The sequence below is a fragment of the Notolepis coatsorum genome (genome assembly GCF_963971535.1).
Source record: "Notolepis coatsorum genome assembly, contig: SCAFFOLD_719, whole genome shotgun sequence".
Classification (NCBI taxonomy): domain Eukaryota; kingdom Metazoa; phylum Chordata; class Actinopteri; order Aulopiformes; family Paralepididae; genus Notolepis; species Notolepis coatsorum.
In genome coordinates, this window is record NW_028174056.1 from 59143 (window position 1) to 80003 (window position 20861).

The 20861-nt window shown below is 41.5% G+C and overlaps 1 protein-coding gene across 1 annotated transcript in view; it reads right to left on the reverse strand.

Moving 5' to 3' along the window:
• Positions 1-14469, reverse strand: part of LOC311247640 (X-linked retinitis pigmentosa GTPase regulator-like) — a gene marked incomplete at its 3' end in the record, with an annotated part of 71631 nt that extends 57162 nt beyond the window's left edge. The window contains exons 1-3 of the mRNA XM_084338659.1: positions 14351-14469; positions 11682-11807; positions 8816-8908 (exon numbers count right to left, since the gene is read on the reverse strand). Coding sequence (XP_084194785.1) covers positions 8816-8908; positions 11682-11807; positions 14351-14384 — 253 coding nt within the window. The remainder of the gene's footprint in view (positions 1-8815; positions 8909-11681; positions 11808-14350) is intronic.
• Between the last annotated feature and the right edge of the window lie 6392 nt (positions 14470-20861).

Sequence of the window (20861 nt, forward strand, 5' to 3'; positions counted from 1 at the left end):
TAGGGACCAGTTGATCATTGTCAGCTTCTCAGGCTCCTTCCATCTCATTGCTATAAGCTTCTTCGCTGCTGTGATGCCCGCTAGGACAACCCTTTTCAGTTGTACGGACGCGGGTAGTGTCGTTATATCGTTCAGGAGTAGCGTAACAGCTGTGAATGGGATAGTTAAGCCACACAGATCTGAAAGTTTGTCCGTTATTGACCTCCAGAAACGGGCCACTGGTGGGCAATCCCAATACATATGCATATAAGTGCCAGTGGCCTTTTGAGAGCACAAAGTGCACCGAGAGTCGGTTATCAGTCCCATAGCAAATAGCTTCCTAGGTGTAAGATAGGTCCTATGAATATAATTAAAATTAATTTGCTGGTGATTGGGGTTTCGAGAAGATAATGCCACATTTGCCCAAACATCATCCCAGTCAAACTCGGGGTCCAACTCCGGGATATCCACACGCCAGATTGTATCCAATGATAAATTTTTATACGTGGATTGAATTAAGAGCGTATAAAAGTCTGAGACAAACCCTCTGGATGTCGTTCTGTCCACTATGAGCCTGAGGAAGGGGTGTGGTTGCAAAGCTTGAGCCCACGGTACGCCATGCGCCCTCAGTGCTGACCTTAGTTGAAGGTAAAGAAAGAAGGACTCGCCGGGAAGATCATAAAATTCTCTTAAGTCCTGAAACGCACGGAGGCCGTTCTTATCATAAATATCCTCCAGAGTATGCACTCCCCTCCTTTGCCATTGAGGAATATTAACCGGCTTGTGTCCAACAAGTAATTGCTGGTTATTAAAAATTGGAGAGTCCAGGTGCCAAGGGCATTTAACCCCACACGACCTCTGTACATTACGCCACGTTTGGATCACGTGAGTTATGATCGGTCCATACCTCAGCCGGCATTTCGCAATAGAGACAGTGGAGTACACTACATCCTGCAATCTTAGCGGAGACACCGCCGCCGCTTCTAAGGAGCGCCACGATACAGCCTCTACAGGGTCTAGCCAGCACATCAGAGGTCTCAGTGAAAAGGACCAGAAATAAAGTTTAAAATCAGGGATTGCGAGGCCCCCATCTTGTTTCCTACGTTGAGTAGTAGCCCTTTTGATTCTCGGGCGTTTGTTATTCCAGACAAACTTAGATACCATCGATTGTACCTTGCGCCAGTGGTCTATTGGAGGGGGCAGGGGGAGCATTGAGCTAATAAAATTTATCCTAGGCAGGATGTTCATTTTGATTATGGAAGCCCGGGCTTGTAAGGAGTTAGGAAGGGACGACCACCTGTCTAGATCCTGGCGTATTTTATCATAAGTACCCGTGAAGTTGTACTTAGTAGTTTGGTTCAGCGTGGGGAATATCTCTATGCCCAGGTATTTAAAATGTTCTACTATGGGGATATCAGCTGGTAGTCGCACCGCCTTGGCCAGTTCATTAAGAGGTAGGCAGGCTGATTTGTTCCAGTTAATCTTAAAACCTGACAATTTACCAAAGTCGTCGATTATCCTCAATAATTTTGTGGCCGACCGGGAGGGGTCGTCCATGAAAATCAGCAGGTCATCCGCATAGAGAGCAATTTTGTGTGGAGTATTGTTGACCATTATGGGGACGATGTCCTCCGATTGCCTAATAAATTGAGCCAAAGGTTCGAGGGAAAGCGCGAACAGTCCCGGGCTCAGAGGGCAACCCTGTCTAGAAGATCTGGAGACTGGAAAGAGTGTGGAACAGTTTTTGCCTGTCAGTATCATCGCAGACGGCGAGGCATACAGGACTTTAATCATATGAATAAAACTCTTTCCAAGACCCATGACCTCAAGTACCTTCCACAGGTATGACCACTCAAGTCTGTCAAACGCCTTCATGGCATCCAAAGACAGAACTGTGGATGGAGTTGTATTGTCTTTACTGTTATCGATTACATGCAGCAGCCTCCTAAGATTATCTGCAGCCAGACGCCCCGGGATAAAACCAGTTTGATCGCAGTGTACCAATACAGACATAAATCTCTGCAGGCGACGGGCCAGCACCTTGGCAAACACCTTTAAATCGGCCCCGAGAAGACTCAAGGGTCTATAGCTACCACAATCATTGGGATCTTTGTCCTTTTTGAGAAGTAAAGAAATCAACGCCATATTGACATCTCTTGAGAACTCCCCTTGTTCGATAGCGTAATTGATCATATCGAGCATCAATGGGCCCAGTTGGTCCCAGAAAGCTAAATACACTTCGGGTGGAATACCATCCCAGCCTGGCGCCTTACCCCTCTGCATTTCAACAATAGTCTCCCTCAATTCTACGAGAGTAATCGGTCTCCCCAGTTCCTTGGCCTCTTCCTCAGAAATGTGGGGTATCTCAAGCCCGCCAATGAACGATTCAAATCTAGAGTCATCCAGATTACCCTCTGAGCTATATAACTGTGAGTAAAACTCTTTAAAAGTGTCATTGATCTTTTTCGAATCAGTAGTGACTGCACCCTGGCTCGTCCTAATCGAGGGGATATCTGAGAAATGATCATTTGAGCGTATTTTCATTGCCAATAGGTGGCTAGGTCTGGAGCCGTGAAAATAGTAATTTTGTCTTGTCCTATGTATTAAGAACTCAGACTGTTGTTTAAGTATGGAGTTTATTTCTTTTTTGACTATCTTACGTTGTGTGTTTAGTCGTTCATTATAGTCATTTTGCAAGGATGCGTATAGGTCCGCATATAATGATTCCAGTCCTTCTAGCTTTTTTGACCGGGATTTTCGCAAATTGGAGGCAAATAGTGTGACATGACCCCTGATGAATCCTTTCAATGCGTTCCACAGGACCCTAGGGTCTTCTACCGTGCCAACGTTGATCTGCAAAAATTCAGCTAGTTTACTCCTGAACTCAGAACAGAAGTCATCGTTCTTTAGCAAGGTCGAATTAAAACGCCATCTGGGAGCTCTTGCGGAGAGCCTGCCAAAGGTTGCCGTAAGGAAAATCCCCTTGTGGTCTGAGAGAGCCAAGGGAACCAATGAGACATCGAAACTATCAAACATATTAGGGGACGCGAATGCATAGTCAATTCGAGAGAAGCTTTTGTGTCTGGCTGACAGGTGAGAGTAATCTCTGAGGGTGGGGTTGCATAAGCGCCAGAGGTCTGTGAGCCCCGTGTCTTTGGCCCACATCCTGAGGGCCCTAGAGGCCCGTTTCTGGTCGCTCGTTTCAGAGGGCCCGGACCTATCCATCTCCGCATCCCAGCACGCATTAAAATCGCCACCCACAATGAGAGCGTATCCATTAAGTTCCAACATATTCTTCGTGATTGTATTATAGAACGCTGAATCAAATGTGTTAGGAGCATACAATGCTATTATAGCCATCTTCCTATGCAAGAATTCAACTTTTGCTATAGTAATCCTTCCCTCCGTGTCCGACCATACATCCAAGATTTTGATATCAAGGTTACGTCTTGTAACTATGACTACTCCTTTCGTCTTATCATCGGCTGAGGATGAGGAGATAACGTGATATTGCCGATTTGCCAGTCTTGACACGTCACCTACCATTAAATGCGTCTCACTAAGGAGAGCAAGGTCAATATTTCTCCTCTTCAATAGCCAAAGGACACTGGCACGCTTGTGTGGGGCGTTAAGCCCTCCTGCGTTCCAAATTAAAATATTCAATTTAGCCATGGTCGAGCTTGTATAAGTGCGTAGAGAACATACCCGTGCAGCCAGGCTGAGTACAGAGGTGCCGATCCCGGCGGGCCCGGACGGTCAATCCCAGGAGTTCAGAGGAGGAACACTTACACATATATAAGACAACAGTACATAGAACACATAAAAATACCACCCCAGCTACCGCCCCCCCTCCTTCTACTCTACACCCTAACCCACCCGTCCTACTATAAGTTCCTCTATACCCACTCTCCAATCCCCACCCTATGCCCCATCCACTGAGGATGGTCATCTTCCTATCACTTCCCACTAGAGACATGGATCAATAAGACGCTTCCCACTCCCACCCCCCTCTAGATAAACCCCTGAGTAAACCCCCACTAGTCCAATAAACACAAATAATAATAAAAATAAAATCAATAAAGATATCGGTCGAAAACCACCTGAGCCCTGGCCCCAACATAAGACAACCATAATGGTAAAAATAGCCATTATTAAATAGTAACTCACATCAACCTGCAACCATCTATTTCCGAATCTGCGCTTCAACGTCGCACTGTTATAGCCCAAATGGGTACAGGAAAATCAAAACAAAATTAAATTAAAGCATCCCAGCCGATAGTCTAAGGCAGGATCGGGTCACAAGTTAATTGTGCAAAATTGTGTGAACAATGTCAATCAAACAATGATAATAATAAGAAAGGGAAAAAAGGGGGGTTATGGTTAAAGTGCACCCCTGAAGCAGTCCCTCTGATCAGGTACAACGGCTGAAATGACATAACCTATGTAAGAATCGACAATAATAGGAAAAGGAAAAAGAGGGTTATGGCTAAAGTGCAAGCAAAGTTAAACCTAAGCCAGCCTGTTATCACATATTTTATGTATATTCGGTCGAGAGCCAACGTGAGCCTTGGCCCTAACATGACAGCTATAATGGAAAAATTAGCCATTATTATATAATTACTCAACATCAACCCTGTAACCATCTACCTTGGAGTCTGCATATTAATGTCGCAACGTTATAGCACAAATGGATCACGGAAAATTCAAAACAAAATTAAGGCATATCAGCATTTAGTCCAAGGTAGAATCGGATCACATTTAAATCGCGCATACAGATGACATGAAAACAGCGCCAATAAGAAAAAAGGAAAAGAGGGTTATGGCTAAAGAGCAAGCCATATAACCATATAGCCATCAAGTGCAAGCCATACCCGACCAAACCTGTTATCATATATTGTATATGCATATTCAACCGACCTTGGCTTCTACTATTGGATCCCAAAGCTCAAAACAACCTGGATATAAAAATAAAAGCATACCAGAAGTTAGTTAAGGACCCGATCACTCCTGAATTGTGCAAACCAATGTCACTTTGAACAGCAACAGCAACCAAAATACGTAACCATTAACGGGTCTCGAATGTCTCAGCGCAGACAATAGACGAAGCCCGCTTAGCTAGTCCGAGGCTAGCGCGTAAGCTAGTGATGAATCCGGATAGCACGTTAGCCTATTATGTACATTGTTCAGCTAGCTCGTTAGCTTCCAAAGAGGCGATACACAAGTACGACCAAGAGGTCAGCTTTAGCAAGTAACAGAAGTCATTGGGAAGCCCCGCTAGTTGGATGGGCAGAGGACAGTTAGCATGTCTGGGCATGACAGCAAGTGTTTGTGAATAGTCGACCTAATCAATGTATATAGGCCCAAACCGCCAAGTCACTCACCCTCCATAGATATCAAGCAACAGACTCGGGTGTCTCCGCGAGATATTCCTTCGCTTTAGCCAACGACCAAAACAAACGCTGACCACCGACCTTCTCCAACACAGATAGTTTCGCGGGAGCGAATAACGTGGGCCTCAGGCCTAGCCTCCATAGCTTAGTCAGGACCACCTTGTACTCGGCTCTCTGAGCTTGAACCTCCGGTGTAAAGTCCTCGAAAATGGCCACTTTGTGATCGCCAAGCCTCAGAGTACCCCTTCTGGTACGAGCCGACCGCATGATGATTTCTCTCTGTTGGAGTCTGTTCAGCTTGACTATGATGGGCCTCGGTTCTTTGTTCACGCCGGGAGAAAACCTGCCCGCTCTGTAGGCAGACTCACAGATAGGAGGCGAGGGGAGGACGTCCGTCCCTAGTATCTTCTGCAGCAGTTCGGGCATGGTCTCAGAGAGACGGCCTTCACCGCTGGTCTCCGGTACTCCAACAATCCTGACGTTGTGGCGTCTATCCCGGGACTGCATCTCCTCCATCGCCGACTGTAGTTTGTTGACTTCAGCCTGCCTAGCCAGCAGGGCGGATTCAAGACCCGCCATCTTCTCACACTGTGCTGATACCTCCGTCGTTAGCATGGCTAGTTCGTTAGCATTAGCCGATGAGGCAGCGTGAATCGTCTCCATCTTGTCTGTCAGCGGGACTACCGCCAGCCGTATTTCTTCTGATATCTCACGACGGAGGCTGATACAGAAATCCGCCAACAATTTCTTCTGTGCTTCAGCGATGCGTGCCTCAGAGTCTGCGTGTACTTTCTTCTGTGCTTCAGCGATGCGTGTCTCAGAGTCTGCGTGTAGCTTGGTCATGACCAAGAGCACAGCTTCGCTTAACTCCCCGACAGCGGGAGACGGTACGGCCATGCTCGGCGGTGTCGGTGTCGTGCCTAATTCTTTCATGGCTCTGGTTTCCACCCCCGCCATCGTAGAAAGTCGAAAAAAGTTGATGAATGTATACTAAACACGACGACCTAGCAAACAGATAAAAAACAATTAAAAATAAAATAAAGACTAATGGGGAGAAACGTATATTCAGCACGGTAGAAGGGAGCTCATGTGAAAACACGTCTACTCCATGATCGCTCCATATTGATATATAATCCTATTCTATAATCCTATAGGACTCTCTGAGTCCTGCATTATTATATTGCACCTGATTGGATAAATAACACGCTGGTGCTCTAGTGCGACATCTAGTGGCTGAATGTTATCTATAGCACCTTTAACATCTAGTGGCTGAATGTTATTTATAGCACATTTAACATCTAGTGGCTGAATGTTATCTATAGCACCTTTAACATCTAGTGGCTGAATGTTATTTATAGCACATTTAACATCTAGTGGCTGAATGTTATCTATAGCACCATCTAGTGGCTGAATGTTATCTATAGCACCTTTAACATCTAGTGCCTGAATGTTATCTATAGCACCTTTAACATCTAGTGGCTGAATGTTATCTATAGCACCTTTAACATCTAGTGGCTGAATGTTATCTATAGCACATTTAACATCTAGTGGTTGAATGTTATCTATAGCACCATCTAGTGGCTGAATGTTATCTAGCAGTGGTTCCCAAAGTCGGGGTCGCGACCCAAAGGTGGGCCGCGAGCAGCCACGGGTGGGCCGCGAGATGATTTAAAAAAAATTAAAAAAAAATAAAAAAAAATAAAAAAAAATATATTTTTTATTTTTTATTTTTTTATTTTTTATTTTTTTATTTTAATTTTTTTTGTCAGGCCATTGAACTTAGAAGCAGGCCAGGACAGTGTTTCTAGTTGTATTCTAAAATTCTATTCTATTGTATTCTAAAATGTGACTATATGGTTTTATATTAACTTAATAAATAAACAAAAACAAAAAATCTACTTATTTCAACGAACATTTCAAACTAAATAACAGATTATGCACATAAAACGCTGAAAACAACCGAAGCAACAATAGTATTTTAATGAGGCTATTATTATTATCATTATTATTTTGCAACAAGTTAGCCCTCTCATAAATAGCACATATAAATGAATAACTAACTTGAACTAACTTAATAGGATTGAAGTGATATTTGGCTTAAAAAATCGGTCGCATGGCAAAAAAAAAAAAAAAAAAGCCAGACGATGTGCATTGGGCCGCGGCTCTCTGACGCCTTATTTTCTGGGCCCCGGCCTGAAAAGTTTGGGAACCCCTGATCTATAGCACCTTTAATATCTAGTGGCTGAATGTTATCTATAGCACCTTTAACATCTAGTGGCTGAATGTTATCTATAGCACCTTTAACATCTAGTGGCTGAATGTTATCTATAGCACCTTTAACATCTAGTGGCTGAATGTTATTTATAGCACCTTTAACATCTAGTGGCTGAATGTTATCTATAGCACCTTTAACATCTAGTGTCTGAATGTTATCTATAGCACCATCTAGTGGCTGAATGTTATTTATAGCACCTTTAACATCTAGTGGCTGAATGTTATCTATAGCACCTTTAACATCTAGTGGCTGAATGTTATCTATAGCACCTTTAACATCTAGTGGCTGAATGTTATCTATAGCACCATCTAGTGGCTGAATGTTATTTATAGCACCTTTAACATCTAGTGGCTGAATGTTATCTATAGCACCTTTAACATCTAGTGGCTGAATGTTATCTATAGCACCATCTAGTGGCTGAATGTTATCTATAGCACCTTTAACATCTAGTGGCTGAATGTTATCTATAGCACCATCTAGTGGCTGAATATCTATAGCACCTTTAACAGCTAGTGGCTGAATGTTATCTATATAGCACCTTTAACATCTAGTGGCTGAATGTTATCTATAGCACCTTTAACATCTAGTGGCTGAATGTTATCTATAGCACCTTTAACATCTAGTGGCTGAATGTTATCTATAGCACCTTTAACATCTAGTGGCTGAATGTTATCTATAGCACCTTTAACATCTAGTGCTTTGCTATCACTTTGCTTTGCTGTCGCAGCCCCTGAACTGTGGAACAGCATCCCCACCTCCATTAGGCTCCTCGCCCCTCGATAGATGCCTTCAAATCGAGGCTCAAAACCCACTTCTACCTACTAGCCTTTCCCGTTCACTGACTCATGCCCTGTTTTCCTATGTGTTTGCCTGTGTGCCCTCCCATACAACGGAGTGTGATTGTTGTCTATATGTATCTTGTGTATCTACCCTCTGTACAGCACTTTGGTTGACACGCGTCATGTTAAATGTGCTATATAATGGCTATATTATATAGTGGCTGAATGTTATCTAGATTTTTTTCATGGCCCCCATTTCAACACCTTTCTCATAGCACTGACATAACACAGAGTGGGGGGGAGAGAGTGGGGGGATGCTGGAGGTCAGGGGAGAGTGGGGGGTGGGGGCAGGGGAAAGAGGGGGGGACAGGGGGGGCTACTTCAAGACAGACCTTTCACACAGCTGGGCTTGTTGACGCTGGATTTGGACCCCAGACCCAACTGGCCCCAGTTATTGCTCCCGAACATGAAGAGCTTCCCGTTTTCTGTGGGAAAGAAAATACAGCTTAAACTGTACCACTATTGACTTCCAGTGTGGAAGCAGCACCTTAATGTTCCTATTGACTTCCAGTGTGGAAGCAGCACCTTAATGTTCCTATTGACTTCCAGTGTGGAAGCAGCACCTTAATGTTCCTATTGACTTCCACTGTGGAAGCAGCACCTTAATGTTCCTATTGACTTCCAGTGTGGAAGCAGCATCTTAATGTTCCTATTGACTTCCAGTGTGGAAGCAGCACCTTAATGTTCCTATTGACTTCCAGTGTGGAAGCAGCACCTTAATGTTCCTATAGACTTCCAGTGTGGAAGCAGCACCTTAATGTTCCTATTGACTTCCAGTGTGGAAGCAGCACCTTAATGTTCCTATAGACTTCCAGTGTGGAAGCAGCACCTTAATGTTCCTATTGACTTCCAGTGTGGAAGCAGCACCTTAATGTTCCTATAGACTTCCAGTGTGGAAGCAGCACCTTAATGTTCCTATTGACTTCCAGTGTGGAAGCAGCACCTTAATGTTCCTATAGACTTCCAGTGTGGAAGCAGCACCTTAATGTTCCTATTGACTTCCAGTGTGGAAGCAGCACCTTAATGTTCCTATTGACTTCCACTGTGGAAGCCCTGGATGTAGGCCACAGTAACGTTTTAGGCCCAATCATCATCATCATCATCATCATCATCATCATCATCATCATCATCATCATCACCACCATCATCAACCTTTATTTATTCTCGAGATTACAATTGAGGTCACCCTCATTTTCAATGTCGTCGAGACTTTACAGACATTTCAATGCACACATTTCTACAATATAACAATAATAAATATTAATAATCTATATAGTTCAAGTCAAGTGTCCCTTTGTTGATCCCCTTGGGGAAATTCAAGTGCCATAGCAGCGTGGGGGAGGGGGAGGTAAGAGGGAGGGGAGGTGATTGATTGATTGATTGAAAACTTTATTAACAGATTGCAGAATGGGTACAGTAAAGTACAGCTCAATACATACAATTGTTAAGGGGATGCAGACCAGAGAAAGACTTTCGTCTTGTTTACATCAGGGTCCCCCATTTTCAATTCATCATATGACACACATGACATACAGATAGACAGTACTGCTACATCTATACATTTTATGACATACCAGATTTACAAATACAGTACTGTTTGTGATACGAAAAGAGTCCAGAAAAGAGAGTATATACATTTGACGTAGAAACTGTACATTGGAGGAGGTTGGGTAGGTGGGGGGGGGGGGGAACGTGTTTAGTCCCTTGTTTGAGCCGAATCTGGGTTTAACATGATTTGTGGAGCTCCCTCTGGTGTTGTGATCGTGGTATTCACTGACCTTTGGGAAGTATTTTGACATGTACATGGGTACCTTGGTCGCGTAGTGTATCTTGTAGACCAGGCCCATTGCAAGTTGCTGTACTCTGTCGTCTACTCTAAGCCATCCTAGGTTGTCAAAGTGGGCAGGGGTGAGGTGGGTTCTAGGAGTAAGGTCAAGCAGTAGTCGGACTAGTTTGTTTTGAGATGTTTGTAATTTTGTTTTTAGCGCCTTTGAGGTGCTTTGGTACCATGAGGTGCAAGCATAGTCGTAGTACCCTTGAATGAGTGCTCCTGCCAGAGTCTTCAGGGTATTCTTGTTTACCAGAGAGGAGATCCGGTGCAAGAATCGAGTTCGTTGGTTGACTTTTTTTATTACATTGGATGCCATTTTGTCACAGGAAAGATTTGCCTCTAGGATGGAACCCAGGTAGGTAATATCATCTTTCCTTGTGACAATATTGTCTCCCACTGTAACTGAGAAGCCGCCGGTCTTGCTGAGTTTGTTATTTTATCCAAAGAGAATGGACTCTGTTTTGCCCAGGTGTAATGATAGTTTGTTATCAGCGAGCCAGGTGCAGATTTTGCCTAGTTCCGTGCTGAGGGTTTTTTCAACCTGCAACTTGTTCTTGTCAGAGACCAGCAGGGCTGAGTCGTCCGCAAACAGGAACAAGTTGCAGTCACAAGCTGACGACATGTATTTGCATAAATTAGGAACAGTAGCGGTCCTAGTATGCTTCCTTGTGGAACACCACAGCTCACTGTGAGGGGGGGGGGGGGATAGGGTACCGTTTACCTCCACCATCTGTTCTCTCCCCTCCAGCTAGGATTGCATCCAGCTCACTGATGAACTATCAAAACCAATTGCTTTTAGCTTGTCAATCAGAATGGAGTGAGGGTGTCATAGCAGCATGGGGGGGGGGTACAGTGATCCAAATGTAAACAAATAAGAAATAATAATGAAGACATGTTTTCATTCTCCATTTGATTGACTGAGCTCTTGATACAAGGAACAACATATGAGTTTTTAAGTGTATTTGTTGCATTTCGTGGCTGTAAAAAGTTTTGTTTACGTTGGTAATGTTTGTAAACACTAGAGTGAAAACTAGTATATTTTAATTTACAAAGAGTGAAGAAAGTATTCTCCATCTACACATAGAATGTAATCATGCGCCACAATGAAATAGTCAAAGACCACAGATTGGGGCTAATAATTACTAGAAGTAGGTTTTAGTGCCTCAAGTTTCAAGTTCACGTTTTGGTTTATTTGTCACATATAAGGTGCATTACAGTGAAATGCTTGGTTCTGTATGAGCCCCTGCGATTGTGCTACATACAGTAAAACGTTTAAAGAATAAAGACCAAACACTATACACACATATACAATATACAAAACTAAAGTACAAACTAAAGTACAAAATGTCTCAAGACGTGTCTCTTACCTGTAATTAATGCTGTGTGTTCGTCCCCGCAGGCAATTTGGAGGGGGACGTCATTTTTAAGCCAAAATTTACTAGGGATGTTATCAGCAAATTTGCTCTTTCCAAACGTGAACACCGCTCCCGATTCTGTGAGATAAGAGATAAAAAAAAATAACATATTCTGTGTTTCGGTTGCATTCGTTAGTTAATTGTGTTTTAGAATGAAAGTCAGGGTAACATTCTATCCAGTTTAAAACCATTTAAACACTATTTATTATTATTTGTATAACTTTTAATCATTCACAAACAAACTTTAGCAACCGACACAAATCTGTCAAGTAGACCAAGTATGTTTAAAGGTGACATGCATTATAAATGTCATTTTTCAGTCTCTAGCAGTCTAGATACTATATCTATATCTGTATATCTCTTACCTACTCTTACTACTTACACTGCTGACCAGTATGACTTACTACCATAGTGTCTTTATACCTGTATCACTGTACATATTAATACTATATCTATATCTGTACATATCTCTTACCTACTCTTACTAGTTACACTGCTGGCCAGTATGACTTACTACCATAGTGTCTTTATACCTGTATCACTGTACATATTAATACTATATCTATATCTGTACATATCTCTTACCTACTCTTACTACTTACACTGCTGACCAGTATGACTTACTACCATAGTGTCTTTATACCTGTATCACTGTACATATTAATACTATATCTATATCTGTACATATCTCTTACCTACTCTTACTAGTTACACTGCTGACCAGTATGACTTACTACCATAGTGTCTTTATACCTGTATCACTGTACATATTAATACTATATCTATATCTGTACATATCCCTTACCTACTCTTACTAGTTATACTGCTGACCAGTATGACTTACTACCATAGTGTCTTTATACCTGTATCACTGTACATATTAATACTATATCTATATATGTCAATATCTCTTACCTACTCTTACTAGTTAATTACACTGCTGGCCAGTATGACTTACTACCATAGTGTCTACAAGATACACTACACCACTAAGGTACCCATGTACATGTCAAAATACTTCCCAAAAGTCAGTGAATACCACGACCACAACACCAGAGGGAGCTCCACAAATCATGTTAAACCCAGATTCGGCTCAAACAAGGGACTAAACACGTTTCGCAATTATGCCACATCAATGTGGAACGCCCTACCCAAAGCTGTAAAGGAATGTGAATCACTACCCACTTTCAAAACCACTCTCAAAGAGCACCTACGGGAGACTGCAATTCTAAACTGGCCCCTGTAAATGTCCTAACTCAACCCCCTCCAATGTACAGTAAATGACCTAACCCAAGAATACACGAGGCCCCCTTCTTGGAACAAAGTATGTTTTCGTCAATATTCCAATGTACAGTCTTGCTTGTTGTACAGTTTCCCCCACGACCCCCCCCCCCCACCCCGCCTACCGCCCCCCCCCGACCCCACCCTCCCAACCACCTCCAATGTACAGTTTCTAAGTCAAATGCATATACTCTCTTTTTTACTCTTTTTGTATCACAAACAGTACTGTATTTGTAAATCTGGTATGTCATAAATGTATAGATGTAGCAGTACTGTCTATCTGTATGTCATGTATGTCATAAATGTTATGATGAATTGAAAATGGGGGAGCCTGATGTAAAGAAGACGAAAGTCTTTCTCTGGTCTGCATCCCCTTAACAATTGTATGTATTGAGCTGTACTGTATTGTACCCATTCTGCAATCTGTTAAATAAAGTTTTCATTCATTTATTCATTCACACATTCTGCAATCTGTTAATAAAGTGTTCAATCAATCGATCAATCAGTCTTTATCTGCATCACTGTACATATTAATACTATATATCTATAGACTTACTACCATAGTGTCTTTATACCTGTATCACTGTACATATTAATACTATATATCTATAGACTTACTACCATAGTGTCTTTATACCTGTATCACTGTACATATTAATACTATATCTATAGACTTACTACCAGAGTGTCTTTATACCTGTATCACTGTACATATTAATACTATATCTATAGACTTACTACCAGAGTGTCTTTATACCTGTATCACTGTACATATTAATACTATATCTATAGACTTACTACCAGAGTGTCTTTATACCTGTATCACTGTACATATTAATACTAACGTTACAACTGTACATACCTCTGATTAGCACTAGTATTACTCCGTGGTACTAATGTATATAATGTTACACCCAGTTGAATCACCTGTACATTGCACATTGCTGTTGCACTTTACTGTTAATACATTTGCACTCTTATTTTGAATAAGTTGAATGCCAACTTATTTTCGTTGTACTGTACTTGTACTAATAATGCATGTGAATGTGATCGAATGTGATTTGAATCGAATGATCACAGCGACACACTGCTGCAGCGCTGAAAATGGGGGACCCTGATGGAAACAAGACAAACGTCTTTCTCAGGTATGCATCCCCTTAACAATTGTATGTATTGAGCCGTACTGTATTGTACCCATTCTGCAATCTGTTAAATAAAGTTTTCATTCATTCATTCATTCACGCTGTTTGTTTACACACAACACAACACGTTTTCAATCGGTGTCGTCAGGAGAGAGATTCTCTACATTATGATGATTAATATTGTCTTATTATTATTACCGGGTATCTTCTCGTCCTCGGTCTCCGCGTCCATCTCTCTCTGTGTGTGTGTAAGCGGCTTTGTAGTGTCGTGTAGTGTTGTGTAGTCGGTGTGTAGTGTAGTGTGTAGTCAAGCAGCTTGTTTTGGTCTGAGACACAACCCGGAAGTAAACAACATTATTCTCCAAGGCTACAGAGCTACTCACCACGTGATCATTAACCCCTTCACTGCCGCGCGGCACAAGGTTTGATTGATTGATTGATTGATTGATTGATTGGTTGATTGATTGATTGATTGATTGATTGATTGATTGATTGATTGATTGATTGATTGAACATTTTATTAACAGATTGCAGAATGGGTACAGTACAGTACAGCTCAATACACACAATTGTTAAGGGGATGCAGACCAGAGAAAGACTTTCGTCTTGTTTACATCAGGGTCCCCCATTTTCAATTAATCATAACATACACGACATGAATGAATGAATGAATGAAAACTTTATTTAACAGATTGCAGAATGGGTACAATACAGTACGGCTCAATACATACAATTGTTAAGGGGATGCAGACCTGAGAAAGACGTTTGTCTTGTTTCCATCAGGGTCCCCCATTTTCAATTCATATAGACATTTATGACATACACAACATACATGACATTTATGGCATAGGGACATATAGGTATTTAGTACTGATACATTTGTGACATAAACGGTATTCCAATATACAGTACTGTTACCCCTAGATCCTGACAGAGTATATACATATGATGGGGAGGGGACTGTACATTAGGAGGGGGTGGGTGGGTGGGAGAGAAATATACATACGGCGGGGAGGGAATATATACATGCGGTGGGGAGGAGACTGTCTATTAGGAGGTGGTGGGGGTTTTGGGCATTTACGGTGGCCAGTTTTAAATTGCAGCCTCCCGTAGGTGCTCTTTAAGAGCGGTTTTGAATGTGGGCAGGGATTCACATTCCTTTACAGCTTTGGGTAGAGCGTTCCACATTGTTGTGGCATAATTGCTAAACGTGTTTAGTCCCTTGTTTGAGCCGAATCTGGGTTTAACATGATTTGTTGAGCTTCCTCTGGTGTAGTGGTTGTGGTATTCACTGACCTTTGGGAAGTATTTTGACATGTACATGGGCACCCCGGTCGTATAGTGTATCTTGTAGACCAGGCCCATTGCAAGTTGCTGTACTCTGTCGTCAGACATAACACACAACTGTAAACAGACATAACACACAACTGTAAACAGACATGACACACAACTGTAAACAGACATGACACACAACTGTAAACAGACAGAACACACAACTGTAAACAGACATAACACACAACTGTAAACAGACATGACACACAACTGTAAACAGACAGAACACACAACTGTAAACAGACAGAACACACAACTGTAAACAGACATAACACACAACTGTAAACAGACAGAACACACAACTGTAAACAGACATAACACACAACTGTAAACAGACATAACACACAACTGTAAACAGACATAACACACAACTGTAAACAGACATAACACACAACTGTAAACAGACATAACACACAACTGTAAACAGACAGAACACACAACTGTAAACAGACATAACACACAACTGTAAACAGACATAACACACAACTGCAAACAGACAGAACACACAACTGTAAACAGACAGAACACACAACTGTAAACAGACAGAACAGACAGAACACACAACTGTAAACAGACAGAACACACAACTGTAAACAGACATAACACACAACTGTAAACAGACAGAACACACAACTGTAAACAGACAGAACACACAACTGTAAACAGACAGAACACACAACTGTAAACAGACATAACACACAACTGTAAACAGACAGAACACACAACTGTAAACAGACATAACACACAACTGTAAACAGACAGAACACACAACTGTAAACAGACAGAACACACACCTGTAAACAGACAGAACACACAACTGTAAACAGACATAACACACAACTGTAAACAGACAGAACACACAACTGTAAACAGACATAACACACAACTGTAAACAGACATAACACACAACTGTAAACAGACATAACACACAACTGTAAACAGACATAACACACAACTGTAAACAGACAGAACACACAACTGTAAACAGACATAACACACAACTGTAAACAGACATGACACACAACTGTAAACAGACATGACACACAACTGTAAACAGACAGAACACACAACTGTAAACAGACATAACACACAACTGTAAACAGACATAACACACAACTGTAAACAGACATAACACACAACTGTAAACAGACATAACACACAACTGTAAACAGACAGAACACACAACTGTAAACATACATAACACACAACTGTAAACAGACATAACACACAACTGTAAACAGACAGAACACACAACTGTAAACAGACATAACACACAACTGTAAACAGACAGAACAGACAGAACACACAACTGTAAACAGACAGAACACACAACTGTAAACAGACAGAACAGACAGAACACACAACTGTAAACAGACAGAACACACAACTGTAAACAGACATAACACACAACTGTAAACAGACAGAACACACAACTGTAAACAGACAGAACACACAACTGTAAACAGACAGAACACACAACTGTAAACATAACACACAACTGTAAACAGACATAACACACAACTGTAAACAGACATGACACACAACTGTAAACAGACATAATAACACACAACTGTAAACCGCTGTGACCACATTCATCGAGTTGGACAGTTATGGAGGAGTTCATGAGTTTGATTATTGTCCAGTTCTCCAGGGTGTCATCGCAGGACTCTGAGCCCTGGTGTGGGAAAGGGTTAGGGTTAGGGTTGACTCTGAGCCGGCCCTATTCCCTGTACCTGGTTCAACTAATTATTATTATTATTATTATTATTATTATTATTATTATTATTATTATTATTATTATTATTATTATTATTATTATTATTATTATTATTATTATTATTATTATTATTATTATTATTATTATTATTATTATTATTATTATTATTATTATTATTATTATTATTATTATTATTATTATTATTATTATTATTATTATTATTATTATTATTATTATTATTATTATTATTATTATTATCATTATTATTATCATTATCATTATCATTATTATTATTATAAATTTTTTTTGTTGTATTATCTTTCCCAGCCTTCTTTTTCCGTTTTTCTGTCGCTGCGCACGCATGTGTACCCAACCGCTTCTTTTCACCTGGCAGCGCGGACTCTCACTGGGAGAGTGTAACGTGTGGAAGGATCACACTACCTCTCCGGGCCCTATTCCCCGTACCTGGTTCAACTAAGTCGATCAAGAGTCCCATTATCCAGATTCAATTAACCCGATGTTTGAAGCCGGGATTTTCCTGTTCCTCGAACGCTGATTCAGTCTCGTTAACTCGAACCAGACTTGAGACTCTGGATAATTGCGCGCGGCCGCTTCAGTTGAAAAGACAGCAGGTGTCGATAGCAGAAATCCTGATCTTCTAACGGCATTGATTGATTCATTGTTTTAAAACTTTATTAACAGATTGCAGGCGGCTCAATCAAGGGTACTACGACTATGCTTGCACCTCATGGTACCAAAGCACCTCAAAGGCGCTAAAAACAAAATTACAAACATCTCAAAACAAACTGGTCAGACTACTGCTTGACCTTACTCCTAGAACCCACCTCACCCCTGCCCACTTTGACAACCTAGGATGGCTTAGAGTAGACGACAGAGTACAACAACTTGCAATGGGCCTGGTCTACAAGATACACTACACGACCAAGGTACCCATGTACATGACTAAATACTTCCCAAAGGTCAGTGAATACCACGATCACAACACCAGAGGGAGCTCCACAAATCATGTTAAACCCAGATTCGGCTCAAACAAGGGACTAAACACGTTTCGCAATTATGCCACATCAATGTGGAACGCCCTACCCAAAGCTGTAAAGGAATGTGAATCACTACCCACTTTCAAAAACACTCTCAAAAAACACCTAAGGGAGACTGCAACTCGAAACTGGCCCCTGTAAATGTCCGAACACAACCCCCTCCAATGTACAGTAAATTACCAAGTATGGTCTTGTCAATAATCCAATGTACAGTGTTGTTTGTACAGTTGTACAGTGTCCCCCACCCACCCTCCTACCCAACCCCCCCCCCCCACTCCTACCCAACCCCCCCCCCCCACCCACCTCCAATGTACAGTCCCCACCCACCCCTCCTACCCACCCCCCCCCCCCACTCCTACCCAACCCCCCCCCCCCCCCAACCACCTCCAATGTACAGTCCCCCCCCACCCCACCTACCCAATCCAATGTACAGTTTCTACGCCTAATGTATATACTCTTTTCTTTCTGGACTCTTTTTGTATCACAAACAGTACTGTAATTGCAAATCTGGTATGTCATAAATGTATAGATGTAGCAGTACTGTCTATCTGTATGTCATGTATGTCATATATGTTACGATGAATTGAAAATGGGGGACCCTGATGTAAACAAGACGAAAGTCTTTCTCTGGTCTGCATCCCCTTAACAATTGTATGTATTGAGCTGTACTGTACTGTACCCATTCTGCAATCTGTTAATAAAGTTTTCATTCATTCATTCATCATTCAAGTTAAATGCATAATCTATAGGCTAATTTTAAATCCCTCATTACCCCAATCAATCAGATTATATTTCTTTAAACGTTCCTGCTGGCAGTAGGTTTATGGATTGAATAATCAAATGAGATCTTGCTAGCGAAAATAATTAATTCAACTGTTTCAGAATAAGGATACGGCTCTCTTATCCATTGATTGATGTATGGTGGATGTTTTACTTATCTGCACTATGGTGTGACGGTTTGTCCTTTTGCCTTTCACGCAGACGACCCGTGTTCGAATCCCCCTCCTTCTAGTCTTTTTCTTCTTTTTGCAATGTAAATACTTTGGTGCACGTTGAGAGCTATATAAAGAATGACATCCTCAATGCATGTAGATTTATAATATTTTAACTTAAAACTAGGCTACTTTTGCGTATAATCATTAATATTATATTCCAAAAAAAAATTCGCCCGGTTGACAGGATTAAGCACTAGCCGTTGGACCACTGTGCCAGATGGGATATATACATTGTGTATCCATCAATGGACAAGAAACCCGTGTTTTGAATATTTTTTTCTTTTGAATGAAGTTTTATCTCTTTATTCTCAAATGCATTAATGTGACGTCAACGGCTCATTCAATTTCTCAAATCCGTCAAACAGCGCATCTCATCAGACATTTTAATCCCAGTTACAATATCACACAAAAACCACAATCCACGCATAGACACTTCAATTTTATGCTTGAATGAAACACAATCCGGGCGCTCCGTTAAGCAAATCTACAGCGGAGAATATATGAAACTAATCAGAGCCAAACGGCCGATAGGTTTCATTCATTAAAAATATCCCCGCGGGATTCACATTTGCAATGCGCCGTTATTAAAATAACCACATGCAGCGTGTAGCGCGACTCCGAGCGCCGTATATGACGTGCATTATTTTATTTAGGACAAAGTAAATCTATAGGCTCAATATGATTTATTATCAGCATTTAGTTCTATTATTATACATTTCAAAAGCCCCCTCTAGGAAAACGAAGCACAAAAACATTATTCAGAATGGTATAATGGGATCTAGACTGTGAGAAATATTTCAGGAAGCGAGCTGGCATTTCTTTGCGGGGGCGTGGCCATGGTTCATCCAGCTAACTGAACTTAACCCTGCTCCCGACCAGGCTCAAACTTTTTGATCTGTTGTCATGGTGATTTAGACAATCGAGCGTCGGGGAATGGAAAGGTCCGGCTTAAGTCAGGCTATGCTGGAAATTATCCGGCTAACATAGTTAGCCAGGTACGGGGAACGGGGCCCTGGTGTGGGTTAGGGTTAGGGTTAGGGTTGACTCTGAGCCCTGGTGTGGGTTAGGGTTAGGGTTGACTCTGAGCCCTGGTGTGGGTTAGGGTTAGGGTTGACTCTGAGCCCTGGTGTGGGAAAGGGTTAGGGTTAGGGTTGACTCTGAGCCCTGGTGTGGGAAAGAAGGTGATTTCTATGTTTTCATGGCCGTAATTTCATTGAGCTGTTAGTTCAGATTCAGTGTCCTCCGATGACATCACTGGAGGACATATTCAAACTCACTAACTTGCCACAATTGTCATGCAGCACGTGTGCAGAACGTGTACAGTTGGACGTGTGTAGTAATAATAACAATAATAATAATAATAATAATAATAATAATAATAATAATAATAATAATAATAATAATAATAATAATAATAATAATAATAAATAATAATAATAATAATAATAATAGCCCCTTTTAACTAAAAGAAGGCACGGCTGAAGCCAATCAGAATGTAGCTGAGCGTGTCTGTGTCACCTGCCAGCCAATCAGAATGTAGCTGAGCGTGTCTGTGTCACCTGCCAGCCAATCAGAATGTAGCTGAGCGTGCCTGTGTCACCTGCCAG